This window comes from Xyrauchen texanus, chromosome 4, assembly GCF_025860055.1.
Source record: "Xyrauchen texanus isolate HMW12.3.18 chromosome 4, RBS_HiC_50CHRs, whole genome shotgun sequence".
NCBI lineage: Eukaryota > Metazoa > Chordata > Actinopteri > Cypriniformes > Catostomidae > Xyrauchen > Xyrauchen texanus.
Window position 1 is genome coordinate 46,895,920 of NC_068279.1, and position 25,483 is coordinate 46,921,402.

The 25,483-nt window shown below is 37.9% G+C and overlaps 2 protein-coding genes across 2 annotated transcripts in view; one reads left to right on the top strand and one right to left on the bottom strand.

The window, feature by feature from the left end:
* arhgef15a (Rho guanine nucleotide exchange factor (GEF) 15) overlaps positions 1-3,472 on the top strand; it is a 23,122-nt gene extending 19,650 nt beyond the window's left edge. Inside the window, exons 14-15 of the mRNA XM_052119343.1 lie at positions 1,100-1,204; positions 1,320-3,472. Coding sequence (XP_051975303.1) covers positions 1,100-1,204; positions 1,320-1,480 — 266 coding nt within the window. The 3' untranslated portion in view covers positions 1,481-3,472. The remainder of the gene's footprint in view (positions 1-1,099; positions 1,205-1,319) is intronic.
* Positions 1,960-24,477, bottom strand: LOC127641487 (uncharacterized). The gene is made up of 19 exons (XM_052124524.1): positions 24,449-24,477; positions 24,253-24,305; positions 24,075-24,164; positions 23,455-23,579; positions 22,949-23,092; positions 22,294-22,362; positions 19,974-20,162; positions 19,735-19,831; positions 19,180-19,397; positions 17,613-17,766; positions 16,085-16,293; positions 15,867-15,984; positions 11,975-12,183; positions 11,743-11,857; positions 10,007-10,176; positions 4,291-4,388; positions 3,823-3,965; positions 2,225-2,271; positions 1,960-2,098 (listed from the first exon to the last, which is right to left on the bottom strand). The coding sequence occupies exons 1-18, from the start codon at positions 24,475-24,477 to the stop codon at positions 2,237-2,239; spliced, it is 2,265 nt and encodes a 754-aa protein (XP_051980484.1). The 3' UTR covers positions 1,960-2,098; positions 2,225-2,236.
* Positions 24,478-25,483: the final 1,006 nt, after the last annotated feature.

The window sequence follows — 25,483 nt, forward strand, 5'->3', positions numbered from 1 at the left end:
CCACAGGCTGATAGCATCCATGCCACGCCGCATTGAGGCAGTAATTAATGCAAAAGGGGCCCAAACCAAGTACTGAGTACATATGCATGATTATACTTTTCAGAGGGCCGACATTTCTGTATTTAAAATCCTTTTTTTTTTTTTTATTGATTTCATGTAATATTCTAATTTTCTGAGATTCTGAATTTGGGGTTTTCATAAGCTGTAAGCCATAATCATCATAATTATATCAAATAAAGGCTTGAAATATCTTACTTTGCTTGTAATGAGTCTATATAATATATTAGTTTCACCTTTTAAGTTGAATTACTGAAATTAATGAACTTTTGCACGATATTCTAATTTTTCGAGTTTCACCTGTATGTATGTATATATATATAACTTGACACAAACATTGATAAACCACCACCAGTTACCAGCATATTTTAGTGCGATTATGCAAATGTTTTATCTGCTATTAATGTTTGTATTATACTACACACCATGTTAAGAGGTGAAACTCGTTATATGGCTGATATGAGTTCAATGGATGACTTTATTTTTTATATTGTACAGCCTCAGTTGATAATGCAAGTAAAACTGTAATACTACAATAGTATGTCTATGCACTGTACACAAACATTTAATCATTTTGCAGTAAAGTTCTAATAGATAGATGGTTACACACTAAACAAAATGTATACATGTACAGTACTCCGCTGTGAAATCAGTACACTTTAAACAATTGTACCCTTAACTAAACAGCGTAGTTTTCCCAGCCGGTACTACTTTTCTGCATTTATGGACATGACATAATGATGCAAGGTTGAATGACATAAGCCTGTGATATTGTGCTAAATTTGTCCTGACAGCTCAAAATACAAATCTCTTCTGTAGTGCAACTTTAAATATATCTTCAGACTGAGCCTTTATATAAAGCTTCCCTGATGGTATTCTGGACAAGCTCTCATATCATGACCAGGGACGCGTTTCCCAGAAGCTTAAATTGATCGTAGAGACCATTGGCGCCAATGGTTTCTACGATCTACTTGGCTTACGATGCTTTTGGGGAAATGCAGTCATGAACTACTCTTAACTTTAGTGTGCGTGTGTGTGTTAGACTGCCCTCAGGTGCAGTGCATCAGTCCATACATAGCAAAACAGGCAGATGAGCTTAGCTTGGAACCTCATGATGTCATCAATGTACTGCGCAAAACCAGTGAAGGTAGAGCCATACAGTTCAACTATATTTACTTTCATAGATATACAGATTATTTTTTTTAAGTGCTAATTTACTCAACTCACTAATACGGATTTCCATTTTCATTCCACTCTTCAAGGTTGGAATGAAGGCATGCGTCTCTCCGACAGAAAGAGGGGTTGGTTTCCAGCAGAGAATGCATTAGAAGTGACCACCGATCACCAGAGACGACGCAATGTGAGAGAACAGTACAAGATTGCACAAGCAACCAATGAAAACAGCCTAAGTGACCCTTACTGAATTGACCTATAAAAATCCATTGATGGAAACTGAACTAAAAAGGCAGAGGACTGATGAAAGTAGTTTGTTTTAGGACAAGTCTATCCAATCTACCTGAACGGGGGAAGACCAAAATCTCTATCTATTGGACAAGAGATTAATCAAATGACATTTCAAATCAGTAATAAAATCTTACAACAGTGGGATCAAAAATTGTGCTCCTTTAGCTCAAATTCTGCAAATACTTTTTTTCAGGCTGGTCTGGCTAATGAGCATGTGCATCCTTAATAATGTTTTACTCTGATCTTAAAAAGGTGATTGGCTCCTTTAACTATAAAGGCGGAACTTATTTAGCATTACAATTTCTCCCATTCACACACATATGAGTCTCTCTCTCATATAATGTCTCTGGTAGTAGTATTACCTAAAATAATCTTAGAAAAATCCCAAGAATTTATAAATCTTTTAAAAATGAATCAAGATTTAAAATAAAAAAGGAAGCCTGGATTGTGCATCAAAATGAAAAGCCTTTATTGGACAGATCTGTTGTGTCGTCATGCTTGGAGGTGACTAACAGGACAAGCCCATCCATTGTGCTGTCAGGCTCCACCTTCAGCTCTGTAGGCAAGGTTTCTGTTGCTACATTTTGAATTAATACATAAGACTTTGGTTAACACCTTTCTGATGTTCATTCCAGATCCACCCACAAAGCCTTTCTTTAAATCATAAAAAAAAAAGAAAGAAAAGTTTAGACATCACCATTACCTTTTAAGAGTGTCATCCACCAGCTGGCAATGAGTAGATTTTTTGATCTACAGGATTAAAGCATATGCAAAACAAAAACAATATATAATTAGGCATGTATACAGTGTAAATCCCCTGTATTTATAAGGAATACATTATCACTTTTAATCCATAATTGTGTGTATATATTTTATACGCAAGGATACAAGGACAACTATATTAGACAAACACACTACTGTTTAAAAGTTTGGAAACACCAATGCCATAATTGTGCTAGCTTAAATTTAAGTAATGCTGGAAATTAATATTATGGTTTGAAATAACACACATTTTAAAAATTACATTTTTAACAGTGACATCAAGGCCACATTTTCAACAGTCATTTCTCCAGTGCATTTCTCTAAGAAAATAAGGTCTCATCTTTATTCCAATCACATAATTATTCTAATACGCAAATTTTGTAGTAAAAAAAAAACTAAAAAAAAGTTATGTTAGAACAATTAAATGGTTGTGCTACTTAAGTATGGACATATGACCCATCAATTTACCCTTTCAAATCAAATTTTGTTTTTCAAAATTAATCAGTCCACCGTTCTTTTGAGCGATGAAAGTTATTTCATTCACTACCGTCTTAACAGAAATCAAACTGGATCTAACTGGGATAGAGGGGGAGGTTGGCCAAGATGCACAACAACAAAATGATATGTAAATCAGAGACTCTAGTTTGAGAAACAGACCCTTCTCACAGGACCATGTTTCAATGAACAGTACATGCCAAACACCAGTTTAAACTGCAGCAGTGAAAAGACTCTGGAATGTTGGCATTTTAGGCAGGCATTCAAAGAATTAGCCTCATCTGAAACTGATAAAAAGGTCGAATTTGAAGATTATGCGCAAAAGAACTTAAAAATTGAGCGATACATAGAAATCAGTATTCTGGATGGATCAATCAAAGTTTGAGTGTTGGCGTCAAGTCTTTATTAGATAAGCTTGGTTGGAAAATCCATGAGAAGTGATCCCTACAAGCCAAAGCCATCTTTGAGAAGTGCTGCAGAAAGTATGTAAACAAACTTCACCTGAAGATCTAGAATAAACTGACTCCTGAAAAGCCTAAAAGGTGTCATTGCTGCAAGTGGACGATTCTTGGATGAACAGAGTTTGAAGTATACAGCATTTATTAAAATAAAAAGTAAAATGTTGATCAATTTAAAATATCCTTTTTGAATTATATGTTTAGGTTTGTGAAAGGAAATTCTGTATTTTATATTGTTTTAAACAGTAGCGTTTATATATATTTGATTACAATATTATGTATAATGTGTGTATATATGATTAAAAATAAATAAATAATATATATATATATATATATACCTAATTTAGCATTTCTTTCATGATCTCAAAAACCCACTAGACCTCCATTATGAACCTCTACGGGCTGTCGAGAACTACCAGTTCATCAATACATATGCAGTCAGGCTGTCAGTGAGTCAAAACACAGCCGAAAAAGACAGGCCTGAACATTACATCATTAAATGTAACATTCAGTCCAAAGTACCAATTTCAGTTGATCGTTTACCAAATAACACTGATATTGTTTGAATGTGTGCTCCATTACTCACCTCGGTCCTCAAGGTGCCCTGTGTGCGAGGCCGTTTTGTGTGTGCGTTTTAGAGGTAGAGGTAGAGGTGTGGGTGGATAAGACGGCAGGTAGATGGAAAGAGAGCGATTTCCATTCGCTGGGTGAACACAGCCGAGAGGGACTCTGAACCAGAGAGAAATACACATGAATTTTAATGTAAATATTACATATGATTGTGTCACACCAAGCACACATCCTCCTGAAGCCTAAAGTGTGGAGCAGTCGAAACTTCAATAAGGAACTCAGTTGAAGGTTTATTTGCTCAATTAGCCGTGGCTCCACAATCAACGCAAGTCTCGGTAAAAAAAATTATTGTACCATATAGTTTTGTTCAGTGTGTAAAGCATGCTGTTCTTGTGGCTCCACTAATAGAGGGCAGAATCTGCTCTTCTGTTGTGCACTATGAGCACTTGATTTGTACAAACAGTAAGAAAGGGCTTTGTTTTACCTGTAGTGTGGTTGAGGTTGACTGAGTGGTCTCAGGTGTGGAAGAAAAGGTGGCATGTTTCTCACCTCATTCCTGTAGATGACCTGATCACCATCATACTGCAGCAAAGACATAATCATTGACCCAAATAATTTACAGTATGTTGGACAACAACAAAACCATCACACATTCAGAGAACCACCCCTCTTAAATCCTATAAAAAGTGGTCACTGGAGATGCATGAGTCACATGATAAAGCTAAAAATAGCTTACCCCAAAATGAACATTGTTATACGTTCACCCTTCATGTGTTTAACCAAATAAAAAACATCTTTAATGAAACCAAGCTTCTGTTTTACATACTACAAAAGTGCTTAGTAATTTACATTGCCACGCTCCAAAAGAAACAAAAAGCACCATAAAATAGCCCATTTGACTTTTGTGCTAGTTTAAGTCTAGCTTCTAGCTTCTGATAGGTGGTGTACTGAATTGGAAAAATAGTTGACCTCCACAAGTCTAGTTCATTTTTGGGGGCAATTTCCATATGCCTGAAGATACCACATTCATCTGTACAAACAACAGTATGTAAGTATAAACACCATGGGACCACACAGCCATCATACCGCTCAGGAAAGAGACACATTCTGTCACCTGGAGATGAACGTTGTTTGGTGTGACGTGCAAAATCAATCTTAGAACAACAAATGACCTTGTGAAGATGGAGGAAACGGGTAGACAAGTATCTATATCCACAGTAAAACGAGTCCTATATCGACATGACCTGAAAGGTTGCTCAGCAAGGAAGAAGCCACTGCTCCAAAACTGTAAAAAAAAAAAGGCCAAACTACAGTTTGCAAGTGCATATGCGGACAAAGATCAGATTTTTTGGAGAAATTTCCTCTGGTTTGATGAAACAAAATGTAACCATTTGGCCATAATGACAATTGTTATGTTTGGAGAAAAAAGGGTAAAGAACACCATCCAACACCAACCGTGAAGCATGGGGATGGCAACATCATACTGTGGGGGTGCTTTGCTGCAGGAGGGTCTGGTGCATTTCACAAAATAGATGCAATTATGAGGAAGGAAGATTATGTGGATATGTTGAAGCAACATCAAGACATCAGCCAGGAAGTTAAAGCTCGGTCACAAATGGGCAATGACCCAAAGCATACCTCCGATGCTGTGGCAAAATGGCTTAAGGACAACAAAGTCAAGGTATTGGAGTGGCATCACAAAGCCCTGACCTCAGTCTGAGAAAATTTGTCGGCAGAACTGAAAAAGCATGTGCGAGCAAGGAGGCCAACAAACCTGACTCATTTACACCATTTCTGTCTGGAGGAATGGGCCAAAATTCCAGAAACTTATTGTGAGAAGCTGGAGGAAGACAAAATATTTTACCCAAGTTAAACAATTTAAAGGCAATGCTACCAAATACTAACAAAGTGTAAGTAAACTTCTGACCCACTGTGAATGTGATGAAAGAAATAAAAGCTGAAATCAATTATTCTCTCTACTATTATTCAGACATTTCACATTCTTAAAACAAAGTAGTGATCCTAACTGACCTAAGACAGGGAATGTATTCTATGATTAAAATGTCAAGAATTGTGAAAAACTGTTTCAATGTATTTGGCTAAGGTGTATGTAAACTTCTGACTTCAACTGTATATGCTACTGAAGCCATACAAAAGCACTGTGAGGGGAACTCAATTTGATTCAAATATGCTGCAGCGCATTAAACGCATATCACACCATTTAAAGTTATTAGCCATGTTTCCATCCAAGTTGCAAATTTATGCAAAAATCCTTATTATTACATACAAAAAGCGTGAATAAAGCCACGTTTCCATCCAAGAGTGTTCAAAAAGGATGAAATAATCATTTCTGGATAAATTTTAGCCACTGAATTTAAATATTTATGAAATACTGGTGGTTTAGAGCATGCAGACAAAACACTTTAAAGAGCTTAGTCTAATGTTTGGGAGCGAGCGCTATATGCGTGCGTTCATCCATCCTTATGACTATACTGTGTGGATCTATATGATATTTTTCAAAAGTGTCATTATACCTTCTCTTCCATAAAGTTAAAGTTTGTATTCAACTTATTTGCTCTGCAAACTCTTTGTAGGCTTTGGATTTTCTAGACACCATTATATCAGGATGACCAGAGCAACATTTCAGATGCAGTGATTGGTCTGCTTGTTAGTCCAGTAAATAACACGTTATTCAGTCACATGACCTTTTTGATGCGCAACATTTATTCCTAACAAATTCAATAGAAGTTTATTCGATAAATGTTTTTCCATCATAGTTTATGCACATTCCTTCTTATCAAATAAAAAAAATGTATCCACCTCAAGCTTATACATTTATGCACATTTTGGAGATTTATTTGCATCTTGGAGTTTCCATCCAGCAGTTTTTATGTGATATCCCAAAATGCGCATAAAATTGTTGATGGAAGCATAGCTATTGATGGAATAAGCATTGGTTCTGGTTTCTCACATGACAGACAGTGCTGGGTAGATTACGTCTGAATTGTAATCTGGTACAGATTTCAAATTACATCACTCTTGTTTATTGTGTGAGGCGGTTTTTGACTGTACCCATTTACAGTCAGTAGCTGTTTGATAGTATTTTTATATTCTGTAAATATTTTAAAAGTATTTTCAAGGTCTCAATTTTTTGTCAGTGTATATTCTTCACTGATTCAGTGTCTTGTTGAGGGGCCTTGGCAGCTCTTAAGAGGTTATGGAAAAGAGATTTGAACTTGGTATTGGAGGATGGGGAGTGGGAAAGAATTTTGAAAGATGTTAAAACAATGTCTAGGGATACAAGGGTATGCCTTATTCAGTTTAAGATTTTGCATGGTTTCTACTGGACTCCCTCAATTGTTTAGGCTTGGTTTAAAAGACACACCTACCATGTCAGCTGGAGGATGGAGATATAGCCCATGCTCTATGGTTCTGAGCTAAGACACAAGAACTTTGGGTAAGAGTCCAGAATTCTATCTGTGAGGCTCTAGATACTCAAATTTCACTCTGCCCTAGACCATGTTTATTGGGCATTAAAGTAGGTGACAAATATACATTTAAAGAAAATAAAACTGGGTCCAAACTAGTGTAAAGATTGGTAGACCGATAATTAGAGGATGGAAGTCAAAAGGCCCTCCATTTCAAGAATGGTTCACTGAATTGGACAGGGTGGCGACATTTGTAAAAATGTCACAAACAGCTTTGTAGATCAGACGTCTATGGTAAGAAATGGGGCAAATACTAGACATTTCTGGAAGGCTCTGAACCATGTGAAGAGAAACATGTTTGTGATCGAATTTGTATCCTTTGTAGAATTATTTCTACTCTATTTGTCGATTTTGTATTTTTATGTATTTTATTTGTTTATGTGTGCAAGGCTTTGACCACAGGGATGTTTGTTGATTGTCAGGAAAGGGTTGGGGATTGGGAAATAATGGGGGTTAAAAGCTGATAGTGTGTGTGTGTGTATGTATGTATGTATGTATGTATATATACACACACACACCTAAAGGATTATTAGGAACACCTGTTCAATTTCTCATTAATGCAATTATCTAATCAACCAATCACATGGCAGTTGCTTCAATGCATTTAGGGGTGTGGTCCTGGTCAAGACAATCTCCTGAACTCCAAACTGAATGTCAGAATGGGAAAGAAAGGTGATTTAAGCAATTTTGAGCATGGCATGGTTGTTGGTGCCAGGCGGGCGGTCTGAGTAATTCACAATCTGCTCAGTTACTGGGATTTTCACGCACAACCATTTCTAGGGTTTACAAAAAATGGTGTGAAAAGGAAAAACATCCAGTATCGCGGCAGTCCTGTGGGCTGAAAATGCCTTGATGCTAGAGGTCAGAGGAGAATGGGCCGACTGATTCAAGCTGCTAGAAGAGCAACTTTGACTGAAATAACCACTCGTTACAACCGAGGTATGCAGCAAAGCATTTGTGAAGCCACAACACGCACAACCTTGAGGCGGATGGGCTACAACAGCAGAAGACCCCACCGGGTACCACTCATCTCCACTACAAATAGGAAAAAGAGGCTACAATTTGCAAGAGCTCACCAAAATTGGACAGTTGAAGACTGGAAAAATGTTGCCTGGTCTGATGAGTCTCGATTTCTGTTGAGACATTCAGATGGTAGAGTCAGAATTTGGCGTAAACAGAATGAGAACATGGATCCATCATGCCTTGTTACCACTGTGCAGCCTGGTGGTGGTGGTGTAATGGTGTGGGGGATGTTTTCTTGGCACACTTTAGGCCCCTTAGTGCCAATTGGGCATCGTTTAAATGCCACGGCCTACCGGAGCATTGTTTCTGACCATGTCCATCCCTTTATGTCCACCATGTACTCATCCTCTGATGGCTACTTCCAGCAGGATAATGCACCATGTCACAAAGCTCGAATCATTTCAAATTGGTTTCTTGAACATGACAATGAGTTCACTGTACTAAAATGGCCCCCAGTGTCACCAGATCTCAACCCAATAGAGCATCTTTGGGATGTGGTGGAACGGGAGCTTCATGCCCTGGATGTGCATCCCACAAATCTCCATCAACTGCAAGATGCTATCCTATCAATATGGGCCAACATTTCTAAAGAATGCTTTCAGCACCTTGTTGAATCAATGCCACGTAGAATTAAGGCAGTTGTGAAGGCGAAAGGGGGTCAAACACAGTATTAGTATGGTATTCCTAATAATGCTTTAGGTGAGTGTGTAACGTAACGTTACATACATACATACATACATACATACATACATACATACATACATACATACATACATACATACTTTAATTTGTGAAAATCAAAAAGCTGAAAAATTTGCGAAACAGAAAAAAGACAGCAACTGTTGCATGTGTGAAAAGCAGATGTGGTACATATACCAGTAAAGGGAATCAAATGATTTTACAGCAATTTACCAGGTAGCATGTGTGAACGTGGCTATAGTTGCCTAAAAAGGTAATAAAGAAAACTTAAAATGGACCAAATTATGAGAATTGATACGATTGAGCGTTTTACTCGCTATTTGCCTGTTTCTGAGTGAAATCAAAAGTCTTCACAGAAGTGCATTCATGTCAATTTTTGAAGCAAAGTACAAAAGCAATCTGTGAAAATTAAAACTCTTTGCTGCACTAATGCAATCAATCCGGAATTTGTGTGCATTATCGTTCCATCTTAATAATGGCTGGTATCAGGTCTGTTTGCGTAATTCAACAACACTCCTCCCTCTAACAAAAACACTCACTCACCGGACTTAAATCATTTGTAGGCAGATTTAAAATGAAAAATTAAAAAAAAAAAAAGGATCAATAAATTAAGATAAATTTACAGCAGTTGCCTGATTAATATGCAATCATAATCCATAAAAAAAATAAAAATAATGTACTTATGGGTATTTAAAAAGTACTTTAAATTAAACAAAAAAAAATTTAATCAATTTTTTGTAATATGATTAAGTAATCCATATTACATGTAATCTGTTACAACCCAGCACTGATTACAGATCGCAATGCAGCAAGAGATTTGAGAGCTACAGCAGAGGGGAAGATTATCTGTGATCTGTATTTCCTTCTCAAAAAGCATCTCTCCAGATGTTAAATATAGTGCATGAGTCATATGAACTATTGTTATGATGCTTTTATGTCCTTTCTGAAAATACCAGGTGTAAACAGGGCCTTAAAGTATTGAGAGCTTACCGTTGCGATAGTGCCACAGGAGTCAATGTGGAAGCTGAATAAGGCTCTGGAGTGATCGGTCTCGAGTGGTCTGCAGGCAGGGTCCAGCAATGCTGTGTGATTGGGGTTCACTGGGGGAGAAATTCCAGCTGTGTCGACCATCACTACCATTCTGCCATCAGGCAGACACACTGCACAGACAGCCAGAGAAGAACCATGTTGAAGTGAGAGCGAGGCAGCAACTGACTTGGTGCACTTAGTAAGTTATGTTCATGTTGTTTTGGACTTACACTGACACCTAGTGGTGTGGATGCAGCATCATTCACATGCAACAGCTTTCAATTACTAATGCCATTGTAGAAAACCACTGTTCCAAGTCAGCTATAATTTTATTAATGAGTTAAGTTGTCCAAAATAAAAAGGGTTGTTACTGAGATTAAGAGAGGGAGCCAAACATGGCAGCTCCTGCCAGGAGACCCTCTCCATGTAGAATAAAACAGCTTTTAGATTGTCCTGATATGACTAGGGTCCTCATCTCAAGTGAAAAGTCAATTTTATACACGTGTCAAAATTACAATTAATTTCTTTAGAGCTTTGAGGGAAAAAAAATTAAAAGAAAATACTGAGTGCACCTTTAAATCTACAAAGTAAACAAGCATTTACTGCCAGAATCTCTCTTTTAAAATGAACATGTGACCTGGAGCTGGCCCCCTCATCATTAATTCTCTGTACGCATCTAGCTAAACATGCTAGTAGATTATTGGCTTTCGATGAATGTACGCACACTGCCGCCACTTGCCATCTGTCGCCGGCATCCAGTTTAAGACTTCAATTTAAAAGTCCTCTTTTGATTGGATAACTTACTTGCATGAGAAATAATTAATCCTTAGTTAAGGGTTTGCTGTCAGGTATAGTTTTAAACGGCCAGATCTGTAAAACCTACATTCCATGAACGGTGCCTCAAAAATATTTATGGCGGTTTAAAGGAATAGTTTACCCAAAAATTACAATTCGCTCATAATTTACTCACCCTCATGCCACTCCAGATGTGTATGCCTTTTTCTTCCACAAAAAACAAATTAAGATTTTTAGAAGAATATTTCAGCTCTGTAGGTCCATGTGAATTGGTACATTTTTGACAATCCAAAAAAAAGAAAATCACTTAAAAGGCAGCATAAAAGTAATCCATTTGACTCAAGTGGTTAACTGTCAATTTTTGCGTGAAATTCTTCCTGCCCAGGAGGCAGCATATGCACGAAGAATATGAATCGCCAAAGACACAAGAAGAATGTGAAAGTAAAAGTGCAGCCTGACTAAGCAGGGATCATTTATAGTACAAATTTACTTAAATATTGATCCGTTTGGTCACCCACACCATCAGATCACTTCTTGAGACACTAATTTAACCACTGGAGTCATATGGATTACTTTTATGCTGACTTTTTACTTTTGTGATTTTTGGACCTTCAATTTTATCACCCATTCACTTGCATTGTATGGACTAAAAGAGCTGAGAAATTCTTAACATCTTCACTTGTGTTCTGTTGAAAAAAGAAAAATCACATCTGGTATGGCATAAGGGTGAGTAAATGATGAGTATTTAGATTTTTGGGTGAACTATTCCTTTGTGATCACGGCCCTTGTTAAAAATAGACTTCAGCCACTCTTTCCTGATATAAATTTAAGTACAGGACTATTACAGTTTTCATAATGTAACCCCTTTAAAAATGACAGTCCTGTAAGTGCAGTTTAATTACCCAATAATTCTCTCACAGGGAACACGCAGCGCTGCACATGAGTCTGTTCTTCTGCGGTTTCCAGGTGAACTAAATTCACAAAAACACTCACTAACAGACCTTGCATACCCAAACCCTTCAGAGAGAGAGAGAAATTGCATGTAAGCAGCTTGTACGTGTTGCGTTAGCATTATTGCAATTCATACCAATGATCTTGTTACGTGATTTCAAGTGCCTGCTCGCAGGCCTTTACCTCAAAAGCCATGCCATGGGCGTAGAGTGGCACCTCCACACTGAGGAAGTGCTCTTGGGCATCCAGAGAGAATCCCCCCAGCTCCACCAAATCCCAGTCAAGCCTCATTCCACCGACATACAAACTCCACTCAGAGGAGTCTATATTCCCGTAGTAAGCCAATACACGCACACCCCACACTGTACATTCCCCTTCCAACTTCGGCAGGACTGAAAGAGACATACATGGGATGAAGGAAGACATAGGCTCTGTTCCAAAATGTAGTGCACTGCTTCACAATTTACATAGAGCGCATTTACATGCATGATCTTACAATATATGATGAGTAATAAGCTGACAATGTCTGTCATGTAAACACATTCAATGATTTTCCTTTCATCAAATTTCCAGTGGGTCAGAAGTTTACATGCACTTTGTTAGTATTTGGTAGCATTGTCTTTAAATTGTTTAACTAGGGTAAAACGTTTTGGGTAGTCTTCCACAAGCTTCTCATAATAGGTTGCTTGAATTTTGGCCCATTCCTCCAGACAGAACTGTTGTAACGGAGTCAGGTTTGTAGGCCTCCTTGCTCGCACACGGTTTTAGTTCGGTCCACAAATTTTCAATCGGATTGAGGTCAGGGCTATTTGATGGCCACTCAAATACCTTGACTTTGTTCTCCTGAAGCCATTTAGCCACAGCATCAGAGGTAAGCTTGGGGTCATTGTCCATTTGGAAGACCCATTTGTGTCCGAGCTTTAACTTCCTGGCTGATGTCTTGAGATGTTGCTTCAATATATACACATAAATTTCCTTCCTCATGATGCCATCTATTTTGTGAAGTGCACCAGTCCTTCCTGCACCAAAGCACCCCCACAACATGATGCTTCCACCCCCATGCTTCACGTTTGGGATGGTGTTCTTCAGCTTGCAAGCCTCATCCTTTTTCCCCTACACATAACAATGGCCATTATGGCCAAACAGTTCAATTTGTTTCATTAGACCAGAAGAGATTTCTCAAAAAAAGTACCATATTTGTCCCCATGTGCACTTGCAAACTGTAGTCTGGCTTTTTTGAAACAGTGACTTCTTGCTTGCTGAGCAGCCTTTCAGGTTATGTCCATATAGGACCCGTTTTACTGTGGATATAGATACTCGTCTACCTGCTTCCTCAACCATCTTCACAAGGTCTTTTGCTGTTGTTCCGAGATTGATTTGCACCAAACTACGTCTATCTCTTGGAGACAGAATGCATCTCCTTCCTGAGCAGTAAGATGGCTGCATAGTCACATGGTGTTTATCATTGCTTACTATTGTTCGTACAGATGAATGTGGTACCTTTGGAAATTGCTCCCAAGGATGAACCAGACTTGTGGAGGTCCACAATAGATTTTTCTGAGGCCTTGGGTGATTTCTTTTGATTTTCCCATGATGTCAGGCAAAGAGGCACAGAGTTTGAAGGTAGGCCTTAAAATACATCCACAGGTACACCTCAAATTCAGTACACCTCCTATCAGGTGCTAATTGGCTAATTGTCTAAAGGCTTAACATAATTTTCTGGAATTTTCCAAGCTGCTTTAAGGCACACTTACCTTAGTGTATGTAAACTTCTGACCCACTGAAATTGTAATAGTCAATTAAAAGTGAAACAATCTGTCTGTAAACAATTGTTGGAAAAATGACTCGTGTCATGCACAAATATGATGTCCTAAACGACTTGCCAAAACTATAGTTTGCTAATATTAAATCTGTGGGGTGGTTAAACAATAAATGAATGACTGTTTTTCAATGGATGGTCATATTTGACCAGGAAAACAACAAAGTTTTAACAAAGTGAAATAAAACCAATACAATGTACAGATAGGACTGGGCGATAAAACAATATCGATATATATCACGATAAAGAAAACCCACAATAAGCTTGAGGAATTTTCGATATTTACTGCGTGTCGCTAAAACAGAAGCACTTCAGCTTTCTCAGGCTGCTTTTCCACTGGGGCGGATGAAATCCGCCTCAAAAGGCGCTCGGAGAGAGCTTGCTCCGCACCACAGCCAATCCTACGATCCACCTTGCGAGCATGACACTCGGCTTTCATAAGAATGAATTGAAAACGCTCTCAGGTTCGCTCACGACGCACCGGTGGTAACGTAAAGTCAGACTGGATAAAATGGCTAATACTAGCTGCCTTGCTAACAATTAGGTTACTTTGGACACCGGATTGATTCCATCCGCACCGCAAGACTTCATGACAATGGTTGCGCCCCCTCATCGTCTCTAGTGAAGAGCGTGACAGAACAACAGTGATGTGAACAACAGCTCTGTTCTTTCTGCGTTGTAATCTTGAATATTGTTCTCAAGCAACAAATACGCATCATTTCTGCCCTGTCCCGCTCCGCACGCATTGCCTCTTTTCCCTGCATGTGTGTAGATGTATATCGTAAATATCAATATCGAACAATATGAAAAAGATTATCGTGATAACAATTTTGGCCATAACGCCCAGCCCCATGTACAGAAAATGGCCAATTTTTGTGCGTTTTCAGGTACCATGTGAATGGTCAAGGAATTTTATTTCAATTCGAAAAACGCAAAACCGGTCGGAAAAGCCAACTACTGCATGTGTAGAATAAGGAATAGTGATTTTGGTATTCCAATAGTGGCACGTCGAATGGTTAACTGAATGTCAACTATCCCTGCACACCAAGTGAAAAAGTTTTGCATTTTGGTCATTTTGTCTACTCGAGTACTCTTGACTAATTGAGTACTCGCAGAGTACTCAAGGGGCAATTACATGTTCATAACTGTATATATAACAACATGACTTTGTCTATGGCTGCTGCAATGCGTCTTGTTGTTCCAGTGCATTGTCTATTCATTATTATAGGCTGTTATAAAATAGTATGTTACAAAATGTACAAAAAAAATTGCAAAAAATATAATGCATCATATTTTGTCATTGTGAAAATTCGCTGCCCAACTCTGAAAGAATGTGCACAATGCTTTTTTCTGTCTGTTCTTCCTTCAAGTTACAGTAGTAATCTTAGTAAGTGCACACCAGTTTTTTAGTGACTGTCTGAACGGTCTCTTTTCAAATAACAGGAGATGCCATAACCATGGCATTTTAATATGCATGTTAAGTTGAAGTTCATTTTTGAAGATGCTGCATTGTGTTCCATTTATCTGCGCTCTAACGGTTTGAAACACTCGCCTGCTGTACGCTGTCACATGTGCCTGGTGTGTATGTATGTATGTCCAGATATTCGCTCTAGTGAGGAAAGCCACAATGCTCCGTATTGTTGTTGCTGTGATGATTCATTGAAGCGCTCCTTTCATCTTGGAGAGTCTGAATTTCCACTTTTCAACTAAGGAAAGTGCAATGGAATAACACTATATCGTAGTATCTGAATTGGAAACTAGAGCGGAAATTCATTTTGTCGAGATGCAGGTCCTACGTCATGCAGGGCAGTTTAGCCAATTACAATCATTCACTTTTATTAAATAACATCCATTAATGAGTCAAAGTTCTTACATTAAATGATAATAAAACGTGTTTAGCAAAGGTTTTACAGAGAGATGTTCAAAACACTGTTAATTACACGGTTTTGATTATTGTAACAATGGCATTGCAGCGTCGTATCAGTTTGCTGAGAAGTCTCTGATAATCAAATGTACCCCTCAAAGTCACAACATAATCAAATCTCAAAATTAAAAATAAGACCCCTCTTTGACATGTCTGTGTATAGTTGTCAGGTAATAGTCACTGGATTTCGAATTAACTGAAGTCACATCATGCGAGATCACTATCGGTCATCATTTTCATGATTGTTCATTGCTGCCACGTCCGAGTACCTGTGCCCAACCCTAGTTTGAAAAAAAAAACTATTTAAATAATTTCTGAGGGGCTTTACTTACCCACATCCTGCAGGTCAACCTCAACAGTAGCAGGATGGTCATAGATCTCTCCATCAGGAGTCAGAATGAAAGAAAAGACCCCAGAGAGCGTGTACCGCCTCAACCAGTCTCCCAAATACTACATCAGCAGAGAGGGATGAAGAGCACAGAAACATACTTTATCTCAGAAAACAAAACCTAACATAAGATGTGGTAAATAAGTGCATGTGGCCCATCACCTTCTGGGAGACAAGTGGATGTGAGAAGGGGATCCGAAGCAGGTAGCTGTACGTGTTGTTGGGGAGAGGGTTCTGAGAAAGACTGACTCCGTCCCTCTCCATTTCATCCCAAACCACTGGCTGACCTGCTACGGTCACATTCCCCAGAGAAACGTCAGGTGGGAAACAGCACAAAGATACTGAAAACTCCCCCAGTGAGGGCACGGTCACTTCAACAGGAGAAAGAGATTGAGAATGAATCAGTTAACACGTGGGATTAAAGTGCATTCTGAAACTGGTCACAAAAGTTTGCGTATCACCTTTTAAGACTACTTATAGTCTTGGCCTCAGACGAGGCACTTAACAATAGTTTACCAAGAAGGAAAATTCTCTAATAACTTACTTACCCTCATGTCATTTTAGATGGGTTTGACTTTTTTCTTCTGAACACAAATTAAGATTTTCAGAAGAATATTTCAGCTCTGTTGGTCCTCACAATGCAAGTGAATCGTGGCAAAAACTTTGAAGCTCCAAAAAGCAAATAAAGCACAAAAGTAATCCATATGATTACAGTGGTTAAATCCATGTGTTCCAAAGGTGACATGAAAGGTGTGGATGAGAAACAAATAAATATTTAAGTCCTTTATTATAAATCTCCACCTTTGACCAGCCAACAAGTAGGTGATTATATGCACAAACAATGCTAATTGACAATAAACTAAAATAATTTTGAAGTAAAGATTAACAGTAAAAAATTTAAAAACATTTTTTTTAATATTGATCTGTTTCTAACCCACATCCATCTTCAGAAGACAATTACTTTTATGCTGCCTGTATGTGCTTTTTGGAGCCAAATTTCTGGTCACCATTCACTTGCATTATATGGACCTACAGAGCTGAAATATTCTTCTAAAATCTTCATTTTTGTTCTGCCGAAAGTCATACACATCTGGGATGGCAAGAGGGCGAGTAAACGATGAGAATAAATTTTTGGGTGAACTATACCTTTTAGAACTACCAAACTTATTTGATGCATAATTGTAAACAAATGGCAAGAACATTCTCAAATTGGTAAAGTCCAATCTGAATAACAGGCTTTTCACAATTTCCAGTCAAGAGAGTACGCAAAGAATTAACTAAATTTAAGATGTTACTCCAAAGAGCGCTTCTGATGACAAACTAGTTGTTGAAACTCTGTTTCTTTATACCAACAGTCTAGCTATTCAAGACAAAAACATATTTTATAATCTAGGTTTTGCCTGATAAGGTAAGGGAAATGTGGGTTTCAGTCCTAATGTGATATTAATCCTTTCCGAATCCAACAAAAACAATTTTCACATTAAAAAAAAAAAGAACCCACATTAGCATCATCATAGAGAACCATTAGATTTGCACATAACGAGGGAATAGCAGATTGGATTTTGTGATTAGTTTAGTTTAGCAGAAACGCATTTATGCAGCCAAGTGGAATATACATACCATACACAATCCGATTCAAATATAAACAGGCCCTATGTAACTAAAAACTGGAAGGGTTTGTGTTTCTCACAGTTAATGACAGTGATTGGTCGGGGCACATGACGAATTGAAAAAGCTCTGAAGATTTGTTGCCGAGTCAAACTCCATGCTGCATCCTTCCATTCACGCAGCAGGAACACGTCCACAAAATATGACTGCGAGTACCGTCCATCAATCACATGACTCTAATCAACACAAGGAGAGATACCGTTAGTAACCAAGAAGCAAATAATATAATCAGTCGTTTTAAAATTGTGTAATGGGTCAATGACGTGATGATAATTTCTTTGTTTCTCTTCAGGTTTATACATATAACATTACTCAATTATTAAGAGAAAAAAAACCTATATACTCTCAACGTACTACAAAGTAAGCTAAATATTTTCCAGGTAATTAGAGATGCTCTAATATTAGCATTTTGTGCTGATACAATACAAATTTTAACTCAATTATTTTGTCATCAAATCAGTTTTTTGCCAAGGACACATGCTTCAAAAATGTACAAAGGCTATTTTATTGTTCGAACAATAGATACTTGTTGTTGAACATGGATTAGATATGTTTAACACATGACAGGCCAAAATTTTATGAGACACAATGAAAGAAAAATATAAGATTAAAAAAACATTACGAAGATTTATGTGTTGGGTCATTTTGCATTTCTAACCCATTTTTGTAAATTGTTTTTGCCATTCTAAACAACAGAACTTACATTTTATGTATTATAAATAGGACTTTACAAATTCATAACATTAATTAATATATGCAACATTATTTACTTCTTTGGATTTCATTTTATTTAGTTAATTTATTTTTATTACACAGAAAAATGATTAAACATTCAATGAAATACAATTAAGTTAATTTATTAATTATAATATATATTATTATATAATTAATTATAGCTTATATTTAATTTGTTAAATAATTGGCCAGTAATTTATTTTGGCTTTAGTACAATATAAAATGTAATTACTTAAATTGTCTACTATCACACTTAACTTCTCTCTGGCCTTTACACTCATATACATAGTGACCTTAATATATTTTCGGAGAGGGTCTCTAGGAAGGTGTTTGTCATATTTGGGGGTCCTTGGCATAAAATTATTTTTAAATCCCCTGGTGTAACCTGCTGGTTAGCCATCTTTTATCAAAAAATAAAAGAATCCTGTATAGACCATGACAGTGTGAGGTTTTTTACAAATTCAGATATTTTGACATTTCTATTAATTGGTTATTGTTCCATTTCAAACAGAGATCCTAAGATAACTTCTTGCTCTTTGTGGCCCAAATATTTTGTTTTTTTTAAATAAATGATTGTGTACACTCAAAAGTAAGTATTTTAATAACTTACTTTATAGTTACACCACTTGACATTTTTCATGTCTGTACTGCTGCTATACATTTCAAATATTTATAAAACCAACATGGACACAAAGATTAGAATTCAACAAAATTGACACGTTTTAAAAGATTTCTCAGGATGTCCTCGGACAAACTTTTGTCAACACCCAAATATAGAAATGGTGTAAATCCTGGGCGATACATTTAAAATCAAACGGATATCAAACACTGAGGGCGGATGCCATCCCAGATACCTTGACTGTTCCTCCCTCAGCTCCAAAAGGAATACGGATCTCCAATGTTCCATTGTTGTCCTGAATCTGGTAACCACGCTGGTGGGCTACACACTCAGACAGATAGCGCCCTCCCACCCCCAACTTAAGGCCCCTTTCTATAAATGAAGGATGAAACAGAGCGGGGAGGTTGCGAGGAAGAGACCACAACACATCTGAACCATCCATTTGGGCCTGATCTGATGAGGAGAAAAGGAATGAAGAGATGGTAAGATGGAGAAGAAAAAAAAAAAGAACTGGGGGACTCCAAAGCATATTTATGCACTTTGGCTAATTTCTTTGGAAAGGATTTAAACATGGTAAAGTGGGTTAAATGGAGCAGGGAGGAATACACTCTTAATGAGGACTATGAAATGGTATGAATAGTATGCCATTCTGAATACAGTCTTCGAGTTGCACTTTGGCATGAAAGATAATTTGGTTTATAAACATAGTGCATGTAAACAACACATCCCTTTAGGTGATGAGCTACAGAATTACACAGACTTGAGAAGGGAGATAACAAGGACAACATACTCATGGTGCAAGCCATGGACATGTCCACAGTCAACAGGGTCCATTTGAGCTTGTACATGATGGTGGCACTTACCACTTCCACCCCAGCCACACCCCACTGCAACAGTAAAGACAAACCTAAGGTCACTTCAAAGAATTAAAAAGTCTGTCTGACACACCCCACTTTGCAACAGAAATTGACACGAATTGCACCAATCACATTTTAAGACTCAATTTGTCTCAATAGCTTTCTCCTTGACCTGCAGCATGTATGCCAGTTTGGATCCATAGGGGCAACGCAGCAGGATGCGCGTGTCAGTGGTGTTGATGTAGTAACCCAGCAGGTGTGCCATTCTGACAGGTACAGTTTCTTCTCTCATGCCACCCTCCTGATGGAGCACTGGGATACGAAACACCACTCTCCACTCCCTCAAACCCTCATCCAGCTCCTGAGAACACAAAACGTTATTGGTGATAGTCAAAAGGAATGTTATGGGTTCAAGTTAAGCCAAATCAACAGATTTTGTTGGAGGAAAAAAAAAAAAAAACACATCAGGATTAGAGTAAGGCAATTACAAATGGAAGTAAACTGTGCCAGATTTCAGGCAGAAATATTTTTGTTAGAGAAAAAAAAAAATTATAAAAATTGTGAAAGACCTGACGTTTTCAAAATGGTCATTTTTGTGGTGGGACTGTGGTGACTACCTCTCTATATAAGGTCTCAAAGCTGAAAATCGGAGCAAAAAAACAAGCCATGTGGTCAAAGGAACTGCCTGCAAAGCTCAGCGGAAGGATTGTGTTGAGACACAGATCTGGAGAAGAACATTATGGCTGCATTGAAGTTTCCCAAGAGCACAATGGACTCCATAAGTCATGAATGGAAGTTTGGAACCACCAGGACTCTTCTTGGAGCTGGCGTGGCCAAACTGAGCAATCGGGGCAGAAGGGCCTTTGTAAGCGAGGTGGCCAAGAACCTGATGGTCACTCCGGTTGAGCTCCAGAGATCATGTGTGGAGATGGGAGAAACTTGCAGAAGGACAATCAACAGTGCAACACTCCACTGATCTGGGCTTTATGACAGAGTGTCCAGACGGAAGCCTCTCCTCAGAGCAAGACACATGAAAGCCTGCTTGGAATTTGCAAAAAAGCACCTAAAGGACTCTCAGACTGTGAGAAACAAGATTCTCTGGTCTAACGAAACAAAGATTGAACAAGTGTAATGTCTGGAGGAAACCAGGCACCACTAATCACCTGCGCAATACAGTCTCATTGTTGAAGCATGGTGGTGGTAGCATCATGCTGTGGGGGTGTTTTTCAGCAGCAGGGACTGGGGGACTGGTCAGGGTTGAAGGAAAGCTGAACACAGCAAAATACAGAGATATCCTTAATTAAAACCAGGAGCGCTTGGGACCACAGACTGGGCTGAAGGTTCACCACACTGACCCCAAGCACACAGCCAAGTGTGGCTCTGGCTGGCTTTCACTTCCATTGTAAGTGCCTCGCTGTAACGTCAATTTTTGAGGATGAATGAGCCGAAATTAATGTTTGTGGTAATCGACATTATGCCATAATAGGCGTTAACATGACTTGACTGAAAACAGCTGACTAAAATGGACCATGATATAATGGACCATCAAGTAACCATACTATTACAAATGGTATTTTGTAGTAAAATCATAGAAAACACAAAATTAAATATGGTTACTACTACTGTATATTAACACCATATAACTGTAGTAACACCATGGTTACCGACGTTAAAACTAGCTTTCACCAAAAACAAAATAATAAAAAAAGTGACAAAATAACTTGTAAAACCATGGTTAAATATACCCAGATCAAACTTCTCTCAACTCCCTGACCATCACCAAATCACTCAGAGGAAATCAACATTTATATTAATTTAGTATCTATTATTATAAGTAGTATTAAAGGAAATATTAAGAGTGGACACAGGAAACAAGATGGGAAAAAGTTGGACAAAGGCCAGATTCAAACCTGGGATGTCCTCATGAAATAAAGCACATTCACAAAGTCTTACATATTACACCACTGCAGTGTCACTAGCAGTTTGCCATAAATAAGTTTGCCCCAGACTTTGAGTGCAAATAGCCATGCTGTATGGCAGGTGACATTTACACAGTGGAAATGGTCACTCTGATTATATTAAAACTGAAGTATTTGGTTTCTGCACCACTAGAGTCACAAAACTGAATTGCAAAAATACACTTTTTAAAAACATCTTTCTGTAGTTAATGTATATTTTGAAATGTCAAGAACTTGTATTATTTCTAAACAAATTGCATATAATTTACCAACTCGTACATTTGTCAGTTACATGCTTAAAATATCAATATTTTCAATGTATGAACAGTTAAGAAGTTATTAAATGATTTGCAATACAGTTTTAGATGAAAACCATTGAGTTTTGAAATATTTAGAAGCTTGAAATCCACCAGGTCAAAATTGACCCACCAATGCAAAAGGTGTAAGCAGATTCAGAACAACTACGAATATTTATAATGACAGGGGAGATGGATACTTTAGCTATGTAAAATCCATGAGGGCACACACACTCACCACAGGGGCAGGGGTTACCCACTCCACACCAATGTGATTATCTGGAGGCGACTGTTTAAGCACAGACACCTAGGGAATAGAAAAAGCATCAGAGCTGAGTGGCAGATCATTTTAAATGCAACATTGATAAAATTCAGACAGTCAAGGCAGCAGAATCATTTGCACACACAGTATAAAAGATCATGGGTGAATCTCATGACCAAAGTCCAGGTCAAATGTTCCACAAAATTAAAAGGAAAACAAATATTCAATTGTATTTGTATTATAATAAAGCTTATTTTTTAGAACCATTTAGATTTTTTGCATTGTGACATTTTCAAAACAACCAAGCACCCCCCCCCCCATTAATGCAATGTAAAAAACAATAACAAAATTACTTTACAGTATACATTTATAATATAATTTATTATATAAAATGACCTTTGAACAAATACTAGCATGGTGTATGCTTTCAATTTTATACTACAATAATATTTTCCACATAACATGGGGGATGTGCCGATATAAAAAAAGCATAAAAGCTAAATAAAATATATATTTTTTCAAAAATTTGAGAGTGAAATAAATAAATACATTTGACCCTGGTGTTTCCTGACAGTGTTTGGAAAGATTTACCCTTATGGTTAACATAAAATGAGAAAAATATTCTTTCCACCTCCATGTAGTTCTCCTCACAGACGAGCTCCCGAGGCCCCCACGGGACCTGAAGAGGGCAGGCGAGCAGCAAAGGGTAGGATTTCTCCTCCTCGTTAGAGTACTGATTTACAAACCACACCAATACCCGAAATTCAGTCTCCCTCTGTAATCACAAACAACTAATCACTGCTAGCTATGATGCTCAAGTATTTCATTAATAACAATGCCATAAAACACGCTGTGGCAGGGCGGAGAGCGGGGTAGTGATTCTACACACCCGGTCCCTTATCAGGCTAATCAAGCCTCCGAGAGGGATAAAGGCCGACTGCGGAAGATGGTGCGGGACAGAGAGATAGTTTACGGCAGCTGACCATCATGTGTGTTTGTGTTTTTTGTTTAAGTTCTGCATTAAAATATTATTTATATTCTCAAGCTGGTTCTCGCATCCTCCTTTACACATGCATTTTCTCAAGAATTTAGCCCAATCCTAATCATTTTGGTCCTCTTTCCATGAGCGTATCGTACCTGGTTATCCACCAGACAGGCCAGGTAGGACACACGCAGTAGCAGGTCACCCCAGGAGTCAAAACCAATGGTGTAGCCACACTCTGCTGCCCACTGACCAGAAACTTCATGGACCTCAGAGCCTCCTGCGAGAGGAACATTTGAACGATATCAAAATTATAATTTCAGAAATAGGAGTTTTGACTGGGACCTAAAGTAATGTGAGACAATGAAGCTCTGATGTGACAACATGCCCCATCACAGGCAGTTTCATGATGGGCTGTCATGTGACTGAGGTCTTGTTTGTTGGTGATCAAGTGTTGGGGTGACATAATACATTGCATAAATCAAAACAGCAAAAATATTATTTTTTTCACATACCGTAATTCACACACACACACGTCATGTTTGACAAACTCATTAAGATTTGTCATACATTAACAAACCTGTTAAAGGAATAGTTCACCCAAAAAGAAAAATCTCTCATCATTTACTCACCCTCATGACATCACAGAGGTGATTTGGCTTCTACTGAAGAAATTCATTCACATCTGGGATGATGTGAGGGCGAGTAAATGATGAGAGAACTTTCATTTTGGGTGAACTATCCCTTTAACAGTGTCTTATAAAGGAAAATATACCTTGAACATCAACCCTAAATTTGTTGCCAAGGACATTTGAACTGATGGACAGCCAGAAATGACGATCATGGCACTCTGTCCTGAACATACCTGACAAATAAACAAACAAAAATTAACAAACATTTAACCTTTTCAGGTTTAATTTCAACTTCAAACAAAAAAATGCTTAATGTGTTACCTATAGGTATGGAGTCAGGCACAGAGCTAGGACATAAACCAAACAAAATAAACCTGAAAATACAGAAGGGAACTGTTGAAGACATCAGAAAGACTATCACAGCAAAACATCACCTTCCCAACATGGGAGCTAATCTGATAATGTCAGTAGTTGCCTATGCTAAATGTTCATTATTGGGGACAGAAACAAAACTCACCATAACCAAGTCACGTAATACATGACCATTGTAGAAAATAAATAAAAACTTTAAATCGACTTTGATTAGAGTAAATCGGAAATTGTTTCGCGATGAACTGTGGTGATTTTTCTATTAGACCAGCTGGCGCGTGGCGGCGGTTCATTTAGACTGCGAGGCACACCTGTCAGATTGGCTCCGTTAATCAATCTGTATCATGTGACCGTAATTTTTCCTCATCTTTGTATGCACGTTTTGGAGAGAAATTGTCCTGCGTTTGTCAAAAGGTTGCTTTTGCGAGTGAAAATCATTGTGTGCAATGTGGAAAAACTATCTGAACGCACGTGTGAATAACTCGTCACCCGAATTAATGAAACATTTTGAACTAATAATTTTGTAAAACTTTATGTAATAATTGTGATATCTATATACATTTAACACTGCGATGTGTTGCTTATCGTTCTTTTATAAACAAGGCAACAGAGGAAGCGTCCAAACGTATACTGCTGTGAAACAAACACAAATCATGCTATAAAGCACGTCAGCACGTAATATCAGAGATATTAGAGATCAGAGATCGTTTCGAAGAGACGGGCCACTGGTGTTAAAAAATGAAAGGAAGTCCAACCTTTACAGTTCAACTTTGAGATACAGACATCGCCTGTCAATCAACTCTATAACGCGCATGGGCATTAGCTATACGAGCCAGAAAATATTAGTTGTTTCGCGTAATCTAAGGTAAAAATCTCAATTTTATGATACCAATGTTGTTAGATTGTATTTTACTGATTTGATATAAGTTCTTTGATCGAACTCTTGACCAACAGTTTTGGAGATTTCGTTCTTTCCCCATTCAAGTAGTTAGGAGCTGCACTTGCATGCCGCTCGTTTAAATTAATAATAAAAAAAAAAGCTTCCCAGGAGAGTTCCAAAGAAGGCCGCCAAGTGAACTGACTCGTTAAAAAGACTTGTCTCAAAGCCCTTCCGATTTGTCCCGTATTTAAGCTGGTCAGATGGCGTCACGGTGAAATCGTTCCAGATTGCTAATTTAACATT